Below are 10668 nucleotides of genomic sequence, written 5' to 3'. Positions count from 1 at the left end.
GTTGAATATTTGATTTAATAATTGGTATATATATATATATATAATTGAGTTCAAATTTTTTTTTAATTATAATTGTTTCTTTTCTCTCCATCCCCCTCCACTTGAATCAAACATGTATATATATATAGCTATATAGTAGAAAACAGGACAAGAAATACTTTGTCTTTAACAGGCCATTGAAACATGGAATTGATACTAAACCAGTTAATACATAACATGAAAACTGATAGAGCTTCGAATTTCATTGAAGTAGAATATGCAAAATTAAATAAGCTGCATATTCTTCACTGGCAAAGCAAGTCTTAGATTTTGCTTAATAAATTAAAAAGTTCTTGTACTATACATCAATTTACTATATGATGCAGGTACAATTTTCTTTGCATAAATATACTTAAAACATTTCTCTATAAGAGAAGCTGAAATTGAGGTAGAAATTGCTATTTACCTACCCCATTTTCTTTATCTAATTAATTAGCGTATTACAAGTTAAATATCTTCCTCATGAACCCTTAACTCCAAAAGTTCCCCTCTTTCTGCCACTCCCTTGTTCATTGTCAATACACAAATCTATACATACATATATATAATTAGCTTTCACTAATCATCATCAACTTCTTCCAATCCTTAATGAGGAATCAACTCCTTTACTTGACCCTGCAAAGAGCCTAGCAATTTCCAATTGGGTGTTGGCAAGGATCTCAGTTCTTTTGAGGTCCATTTCACCTCTCTTAGCCTCAGCTTCAACTCTCATTTTCTCTATTTCTCTCATGGTTTCCATCCTTGCTTGTTCCGACTTCAGTACTACTTCTGCTAGCCACCGAATGCTCTCAGCTATTTCCCACTCCTCTTTTTTCCTCCTCTTCTTTTTCTCCATTTTCATCTTCAGTTTCTTGGACCTGAGCTTTTCCTTGTCACTGTAAAGAGCTGGTGTGCTGCTATCTGTCTCCATGGCAGCCTTGTCCGACAGATGGTCTGACAATTTCGGTCCTGCTCCATCCTCCTGTTAGGAAAGAGGCCAGCAATGTTCTTAGCCAAAACGGTTTTATTGCTTAATCTATAAGAGTTAATCATGGGAAACATGTTAAAATGGTTTTTCTTAAAAGAACAAATTTGTACGTTGTCTGCAACGATTTTTGTTTCATTTTAAAGCTGCCACCACTCATCAAAAGTGTAGTTAAAATCATAGGTGTTCTACATCAAAAATGGTTGCATACCTTTATTAATATACACATTCACCTTTCTGTTTTTGAGTGGCATTTACTTTTCTGAAAATAGGACTGTAACTTAGTCATTACATCATATCAAGTCAAGATAAAACCTTAAAATTCTACTGAAATCATCTTCTTTTGTATTTTTTTGTTCATCATGCATCATGCTCTTACAAGATTATCTTCATGAATTTATTCAAAAAGTAATACGAATGATCCATATAAATAAATTTAACTTTATTCAAGGAGTTTTGGGGGTTAAAAATTTAATCCAGAGATGACATATATTACTATAACAAACACAGTAGGCAAAGATAATTCTTACTGACCTTGGGTATCCTATCGACACCATTGGACCCATGTGAATTTTGTGCAGTTCCAGGAACCTGGGGAGGGATAGATGGTGGTGGTTGTTGATGCTGCAGCACCACCACCATGGAGGGCTCTGGCAACGTCAAAGGAGGGTTAGTGGAAAGTGGAGTAGGTGCTTGAGGCACTGCTGATGGTGACTGCAGCTGTGGTGGTGGTTGTGGAGGAGGAGGTGCACTGCCACGAAGTAAAAGGTCAAGCCGTGGATACAGAGGCCAAGATGATCCATCAGCAGTAGCAGACTCTGATCGATACCTCTTCTTCATGGACTCGATCTTGTTCTTGCACTGAGTTTGGGTCTTTGGAGACTTGGTACAATTAACACGAGCCGAAACATATCGTGCAACATCTTCCCAGTCATGACCCTTGAGCTTGGCTCTATTTCTAAGCACCCATTTGTTTTCGTAAGCCTCAAGTAAGCTCGAAACGGCTCCTTCACTCCATTCATCACGTTTAAGCCTGTCGTTGCTACCGCTGCCGCCGCCACCACCACCAATCACCGCAGTGCTTCCAGGATGTTTTTTAGGTGAACAGTCTTCTTTGGTGATGCTATTGGCGTTATTATTCGAGAGGAGAGATGGGTTTTCTTGGTTAGTTTCTTTGTCCATCTCTCCCCATGCTAAACCCAAATAACTTTATCTCTAGTTTAGCTGTTAGCATGTATACACACCATCAAAGAAGTTTCAGCTCACAAAAGTCTTTGTGGGGTAGAAAGAGAGGGTAATGAGAGAACCACTAGCATTATAGAGAGAGAGAGAGAGAGAAAAAGGTGTGGGTGGGGGGGGAAAGGACGGGCTAGGCTAGAACTAGTGGGCAACCAAAGGGGGAGAGCGAAGGTGAGAGTGTGAGAGTGAGACAGAGAGCCACTAGCATTAGAGAAGGGAAAGGAAAAGGAAGGGGCATAGGGGTTAGTGGGCAACCAAGAAAAGTGGTAGCTTTGTCAAATGAGTTAATGATAGTAACCCCTTAACTTTTGTATTTGCTTTCTTTCTATCTTTCACTTTAGTCTTTATGTTTTAGAGAGAGAGAGGGTGGTGTTATCTTATTTGTGGGTATGTTGGTTTTATTGCTGTGGTTGGGTTATTTTGGCTGTTAGCGTTGATATGAAGCCAACCAAGAAATCCACTGGCCCTATTAGAGTGGTGGTAGTGGTGGTGGTGGTGGGTCACTCACGTGGGTCTGTCACCCACTCTCCCCCTCCCAATATCCCATCATCCCCCCAAAAAAATTTTTCAGCATTTCTTTCTCTACCGTTCACCACCCATTGTACTTTGGTCACTAGGAAGACTTGGCCTTCCCCCTCTCCCCCTTTTCCAGCCCTCTTTTGAGCTTTTGCTTTTTGGCCTTTTTGTGTGCCCCTTTTGCAACCTTCGGTGGATTCATTTGCCATTACAGTATGCCATAAGACTAGAGTAGGATACAAGACTTTTTTTTAGACGATTGCTTTGTGCTTGACATATTCTTCAATTGGGCATTTTTGATTCTTGCTGGTTATTGGTTGCCCAATTAGAGTATGCCACGTCAAGTTGCCCCAAGCACTCCTTCTTCTTGGTCAAATTGTTAATAAAACTCTCCCTCTCATGCCCTTTTGATCCCTATTTTCTTATTTCTAAATTTGCAGCATATTTAATATTATAAATCACACGTTAATAAGAGACAGTAAATTTACGACATACTTTAATGCTGCTAGTAAAGAAAAAGAAAAAAAAATTTACGACATACTTAATATTATAAATCTCACATTAATAAAAAAATAAAATAAATCTTAAATATATAAGTATATATATTTTTTTATTTATTTAACATATTTTTTTAATTAAAAATATATACCCGTGATACTTACCATAATTGACTTTGTCAATTTACCCTAATTGATTTTTTTCTTTACTTTCCTAATACGATATGAATTTTAAATTTCAATTTGATAACTTTATATTTGAATTTTGGGATATGAATAAAATTTATAAACGAGACACTCTAGCATTTAATACTTGGACTTCTAAATCTTTTGAGATATTGAATTTGAATGTTAACAAAAAAAAATATTATATAATCCAAAATTACGTCTATAATAAAAACCCTTAGATTACCCATTTTTTTCTAGCTCATAGAAAAATTGAATTCAAAAGTCTAGCTTTAATTATGCAAGGTTTCATGCCAAACTTTTTCACACATTCTCGATGACAAACTCTGCTTATTTTCATGTGGTTTGACTACTACTTATAAATCACTCATTCAAGTCAATGGTCCAAGAGAGAGAAGAACATAAATTTGACAGCAAGACGTATTCGTGGATCGGGTTGAACATTTCTAAAAGTCCAACTCGACTTGATCTACTCATTTAATAATATTTTTATTATTTTATATTATTAAAATGTTAAAAATATTATTTTATATAATATTGAATACTTTTGAATATATTTAAAATTAAAATTAAAAATAAAAATATATTATTTATTTGAAAAAATAACGTAATCGTTTCGAACTAAGTTAAGCTCGGAGCTAAAAATTTATATCCAAAACTGACGGATAGGCAGGTCCTTGATCAGTTATGTTTGGGACCATTGATCATGGTACGAAATATGGTCACTCTTATAATGGAAAAGCATGCCCAGTGACAATAACATGACTCAGAAAAGAAGCCTAAAGCACAGTCAAGGGTCTGATCCACGCCGTGGGAGTTGGTAATGCCTGCATGCCTAGGGTTACAACTTTAATTTTTTGCATTCATTTTGCGTTTCCTCTGTTTCTTTTACATAGAAATTAGGCAAGCAAAATGCTTGGCCTTTGAATATTGAAAGTTATTAATGTGTTTGGATTGAGAGGAGAGATGAAAAAGGACAGGAAATTATTGATGTAAAATGAAAAGAAGTGATTTGAAATGGAATTTAATGTTGTGAATAAATGATAAAGAAAAGAGATAAAATGGTTTTATAATAATATAAATTACTGATATAATGTTTTAAAAATTTTTTAAAATTATTTAAAAAATTTTAAATAAATTATTTTTTAGATAAAATATCTTGACTTCTCTAAATTTTAGTCATAATTTTACACGAATTCATTAGTATTCGAAATAAACAATCCACCCTAAATATATAATAATATTAACAAGTAAATATATATAAAATATCTAAAATAATTTTTTTCTTTCTCCAATTTTTTTCATTATTTTCCTTTCTCTCAAGTTGACTGGCGATCTCAGGTTGACTAGCGGAGCTCCGTTACATCAGTCGATCACTTTACAGCCGAATCTAACTGTGGAACGTTAGATCTAGCCAGATCTCTCCAGTGGGAACGTAGTGCTCCATAAATCTGCACTCCCTTGAGGAGCATGAGTCTCACGCTCACTTAAAAGAGCACGATCTGGCCAGATCTGGCTTTCCTTAGCCAAATCTAACCACATGGTGGTTGGTTAGTGAGAGGTAGGGTAGAGAGAATTTTATTTTTTTAATAAGAGAGAAAATAATTTTAAAAATAAAAAATTATAATTTATATAATATGGTAATTTTTAAAATTAATAAAAGATAAAATTATTTTAAAAATATTATCATGTCGTCAAACTAATAAAAATATTAATGATTGGTTGGACTTATGTATCCAACAAAAAATATTCTTTTGAGATAAACTGTTCATTTCAAATACTAATAAACTTGCATGAAATTATAACTAAAATTTAAAAAACTAAGGTATTTTACTCTTATTTTTTTATTGTATTCAAGTAAGTTTATATTCTTTTATTTTAGATTATTAATCTAAATATTACTTATCATTTTATACTCATAAGACGTTAATGTGACATTTATTTGGATATGATCAAATTAAAAGTCAAAATATAAAACTTTGTTACCCTTAAACAAAAATAAAAATTGATTTGCTATAGTAGTAGGAACCTAAGCTATATTTTGATTGCCTAGGTTCAATCCTTTTTAAGCCCAAATTTAATTATTTTTCTTTTCTTCTTTTTTTCTCTTTTTTCCTTAGCTCAAATCTTGGAATTATTTTTCTTTTCTTTTTTCTCTTTGTTTTTTTTTCTTTAACTCAAATTTTGAAATTATTTTTCTTTTCTTTTTTCCCCTTTTTTTTAGCTCATCTAGGCCCAAATTTTGAAATTATTTTTTCCTTTTTTTCCTTGGCTCATCTTTTCTCTTTTCTTTTCTTTTTTTTACCTTTTTTACTATCTAGACCTTTTAAGGCCAAATTTTAATTATTTTTGGCTTCTTCTTTTTTCTTAGTTTCTCTTTTTTTCATTTGCTCAAATTTTGGAATTATTTTACTTTTCTATATTTTCCTTTTTTTTCCTTAGCTCATCTAGGCCCAAATTTTGAAATTATTTTTATTTTCTTTTTTTTTTCCTTTTTTACTTTAGCTCATCATTTCCTTTTTTTCTCTTTAACTCATTTTTTTATTTTAAAAATAGATTTAATTATTCAAAATTGATGACATATGTAAGCTTGCTCAAAAGTTCTATCTTGATGACTTTACTCATCAAGAAAAATTGCATATGTTGATGACTTCACTTATCAAGAAAAATTGCATATAAAATATGAATTGTAGTATTTTGAACTTGATATTAAGTGAGATCCATGATTGCAAAGTGTTTCAACTTTCTTAGAGTTATGCTAGTTAATGTTAAAGGTAGAAAATCAGTTGTATATCTTCTTCTAAATCATTTAATTGTATATGAAATATGAATTGAAGCATTTTGAATTTGATATTAGACAAGATACGTGTTTGCAAAGTGTTTCAACTCTCTCATGCCAGTTTATATCAAAGACAAGAAAAATCAATTATATATTATACCTAGATTGTTTTGGTTCGACTTATCTTAACTTTTTCAATTTCTATAGTAATTACAAAAAGTGCATTTTTAGTTAGGAAAATTGTAAAGACGAAATTGTGTAATAAGATGGAAGATGATTTTCTTGCTACTTCACTTATCTTTTATATTGACAAAGAGATTGTCAAGATCATAGACACGGATTTAGTAATAGATAAATTTGAAAGCATAAAAGCACATCAAGCATAGCTTACAATGCTTAATATGAAAATCTAATGTTAATTTTTTTTATGTCTATTTTTTTAGTGAATATGAAAACTTATATTTAAATTGTTAATGAAATTTTATATTATAATTTAATTTTATATCAAAAGTAATTAATTTTTTGCTTCAAATTGAATCATTGACCCGATCCATGATCTTGAATAATTATTCGTCACCCCTCATACAAAATCGTAGATTTACCACTAGATCAAGCCATCATACCATATTAATACTATGATATAAAATGACAAATGGTATTTTTATTAATAATGATTAATCAATCGTTAGTCTTATTTGCTCTAAAATCAAAATATAAGGATTTGATTGAATATAATAAAGGAGTAAAAACTCATTTGAAATTTTTTAAATAATTTCAATTTTTTTTTAGATATCATACCTATTTTTTTTTTTTATAAAAGAACAAAATTCAAACTTTAATGCAATAGTCTTTAGCATAATCTTCGAAAATCACCAACATGCTAATTGAATATCTGGATCACATCTTGTATAATTTTTATTATTTATAAAATTACGAATACGAGTAAAAATTACAATTATAATCAAATAATTTTCAATGTATATAACTTCCGAAAGAAAAAGAATCAACCAAACAAATCAAGCAATCAGTATATAAATGAACGAAATTTAACAAAAAAATTAGACCAAAATTGCATTTCACTCTTATGGGGTTTTTTTTTAAAAAAATTTAAAAGGTTACAAAATCACCTTGCATTGTTCTTTTTCCTCTTAAGTATTTATGCAAAATATAAGAGCCCCACGATGTAAATTAGGCTCTTTTAGAGGAAAGATGGGACAAAAAGGGTTACTCTCCCTTCCTCTAATCCTCCTAAAATCTTAGTGAAAGAAGGGTTTAATCCCAAAAACTTTTGGTGCAATCATCAAAGTTGTTTATTTTATTGTGACATTTTTGTAGAAATTTTGGTCTTAATATATCTAAATTTATATAAAGTAATGTCATATACATTAATTAATTGGTAGCAATGACTCATTGGTGTATCTTCTTCTTCAAGAAAATTTTGAGATTTCAATTTTTACATTCTTCATTCGATGCCAAGCGTAGGACTAAAAAGAAAAGCCAGCACCTGCTTTCATTTGTGCATGGATCGAGAGAGAAAAGCTACAAATAACATGACGATAGTAGACTAGCTGTAGTTGTTAATGGAAAAGTTGAATTCGAATCATAATCTCTCATAATTGTATTCAGTGAAAATAAAAAGAATTATGATATTTATCTATTTTAAGTTTTAGAAGGACATATTTCTTAATTAAATCTCTACACGTTCCTCTGTTTCAAAATGGGCATAAACAAAAGTTAAAAATAGTTGATTTACATTTTAAATGCATTAAATAATAAATAGCTGGAATAGCTCAGTTGGTTAGAGCGTGTGGCTGTTAACCACAAGGTCGGAGGTTCAAGCCCTCCTTCTAGCGTGTTTTTAAGATTTTTTTATCTTTTTTAATATATTTAAGTTTTTTTCTTTTCTTCCTAAAATAATTATTAGGTTAGGTTTTTTTTTTCTAAAATAATATCTTTTTTAGTATATTTAAGTTTTTTTCTTTTCTTATCTTTTTAATATATTTAAGTTTTTTTCTTTTCTTATCTTTTTTAATATATTTAAGTTTTTTTCTTTTCTTCCTAAAATAATTATTAGGTTAGTTTTTTTTTCTAAAATAATTATCTTTTTTAGTATATTTAAGTTTTTTTCTTTTCTTATCTTTTTTAATATATTTAAGTTTTTTTCTTTTCTTCCTAAAATAATTATTAGGTTAGGTTTTTTTTTCTAAAATAATTATCTTTTTTAGTATATTTAAGTTTTTTTCTTTTCTTCCTAAAATAATTATTAGGTTTAGGCTAACATAATTAAGTTTTTTTTAATATAATTATCCTTTTTTAACATAATTAAGTTTTTTTAATATAATTATCCTTTTTTCCAATATAATTAGATTTATCGTAATTTTGTTTCTTTTTTTCCTAATATAATTAAGTAAACCCACCTCTTGACATTTAAATACTATAGTTAAATTGCTTTGGACATGGAATTATTGATCATTAGAGTGGTCTAAAGTTAATACCCTACCTATCTCTATTCATTGAATAAGTATTTAATCTCCTGTTAAAAAAGTAATTAGTCTATGGCATGGAGAGTGTGCTATACGATATGGGTCTAAACAAAATTTAGAGATTCTTTGATCATGCTATAAAAAAAAGCATAATATTAAAGAAATTTCTTAAATTATTGAAGACCATTCAAACAAATTTTTATTTTTTATTTAATTTAATTTAATTTATATAATTTTATTTTAATTTTGACTAAATAAGTTCTTAATGACTAATAATTTACTAACTATTGTCAGTTAAAATATCTCTTGTCATTTTTTACCTTTTCATATTAATATCACATGGATATAAAATGAGAAATGATATTTTGATTAATAATAATTAATCAATTACTAATTATAAAAACTTATTTGATTTAAAATAAAAATAAATAAACTTAATTAAACATAATAGATAAATAAAAACTTATTCAAATTATCTTAAATAATTTGAAAATTTTTAAAGATATTATATCAATAAAAAATGATGGTGACAAATGTACTAAAAAGTAATCGGGAGAAACCAATATATAGTAGATCATTAATTTCTCAAGTTTGCCAAGCCTAATGTGCTTACATAAATTAGATTTTATAAAGTTTGAGGTTGAGTGGTTATAGATATGTATTTTATAGATTTTCTTGAAATTTGTCTAATTATTTTTAATTTATACCCAAAAGAAAATTTTCTTTTCAAATTTAGTCAAGGAAAAACTATTATTTTTATTTAGATATTGACTATCTTTATAAATATAGTAAAAGCTTGGTAGGATGTGAGTGGAGGCATCTACCCCCGTTGCCCCCACCTCTAAATCCTTCCCTTTTCAAGCAATGTATTTGTAAAGAATCAAATTTTGAAAAACTGTGGCGACAGCAAGCATGTTGAAGATCATATAAGAATAATTATTCTTATCCAAACAGAATATATTCTTGCAGAAAAACATTAGAATTTAAAACAATTTAATCATAATTGGTTTCATCGTGAACTAAAAGTGTCAGAATACAAATTTTCATTAAAAGGAAAAAGGCAAAGTACTTAAAAATATTTTCTAAGTTATTTAAATAAATATTTATTTTTTATTTCATTCAATTAAATTCATATATTTTTAATTTTGAATTAAATAAATCATTGTGATTAATAATTTATTAACTGTTAATAATTAAAATATCACTCATTATTTTATACAATGTAATACTCTTATAACTATTAACATGTCATGGAAAAACTTATACTCATTGTTTCAAAATGCTAGAATTTGAAATTTCCTTCCATATAATACACATATTTACTGTGGTTCATGGTCAAATTCAAAAGAACGAGAGTATGAATAGAACCAAAAGTAGACTGAGAGTATGAACAGGATCCAAAAGTTGAAGATTCCATGCTAGGGCTAGCATGCCAGCATTGAAAGGTTGTTGAAAAGCAGTTTGAGAAAAGAACAGTGGTTGTTTCTTAAGGGTGGGAGCTGATTTCAACATGGTGCTCCATTAGTGTTTTTTTTAATAAGCCAAAGCCAAAGTAGGATGGTCCTCACAATTACACCAACTAATGATGATGATAATTACATCATTTTGCAGTATCTTATTGGAGCATGATGTAACAAAATCAAAGCATAATTAAGAACTTCCAGGCTTTCAATTTCTGCTTGTTTAACAGGAACATTATATCAGAAGATGTAATCTTAATTACTTGATTATCTGTATGCTAAGACTCGAAGTAGAAGAAATTTGTCAACACTTCATGATCATGGACTTGACTGTTACATGTGAAGTGAAGCTGGGGGCAACAAGATAAGACCTTAGTGAACAAAACTTAGAAAATTTTGAAGTCTGAACCCAAGCTGTCTGGGGATAACTTTCGCTTATTTTCCAGCCAAACAGATTGTGAGATTTGCCAACTTGTACGAATTGTGATTTTGGAAGGGTTGAAAT

The 10668-nt window shown here is 29.6% G+C and overlaps 1 protein-coding gene and 1 non-coding gene across 2 annotated transcripts; one reads left to right on the top strand and one right to left on the bottom strand.

Annotated features, from left to right (window-relative positions):
- Window positions 1-307: 307 nt before the first annotated feature.
- On the bottom strand, window positions 308-2561 carry LOC110428440 (sequence-specific DNA binding transcription factor). The gene is made up of 2 exons (XM_021444271.2): window positions 1538-2561; window positions 308-1000 (listed from the first exon to the last, which is right to left on the bottom strand). The coding sequence occupies exons 1-2, from the start codon at window positions 2183-2185 to the stop codon at window positions 608-610; spliced, it is 1041 nt and encodes a 346-aa protein (XP_021299946.1). The 5' UTR covers window positions 2186-2561; the 3' UTR covers window positions 308-607.
- A 5438-nt stretch (window positions 2562-7999) lies between these two features.
- Window positions 8000-8073, top strand: TRNAN-GUU (transfer RNA asparagine (anticodon GUU)). The gene has a single exon. It is a non-coding gene; the product is annotated as a tRNA-Asn (tRNA).
- Window positions 8074-10668: the final 2595 nt, after the last annotated feature.

The sequence above is a fragment of the Theobroma umbraticum genome, unplaced genomic scaffold, assembly GCF_002168275.2.
Source record: "Theobroma umbraticum cultivar Fairchild unplaced genomic scaffold, ASM216827v3 scaffold_115.0, whole genome shotgun sequence".
NCBI lineage: Eukaryota > Viridiplantae > Streptophyta > Magnoliopsida > Malvales > Malvaceae > Theobroma > Theobroma umbraticum.
This window is presented reverse-complemented; position numbering and strand designations above follow the sequence as displayed.

Bases quoted from the DNA above. Each gene is read 5' to 3' on its own strand.
- LOC110428440 (XM_021444271.2), bottom strand. From the start codon at position 2,185: ATGGACAAAGAAACTAACCAAGAAAACCCATCTCTCCTCTCGAATAAT. The intron at 1,001-1,537 runs GTCAGTAAGAAT...CTTTCCTAACAG, and splicing joins GTGTCGATAGGATACCCAAG to GAGGATGGAGCAGGACCGAA.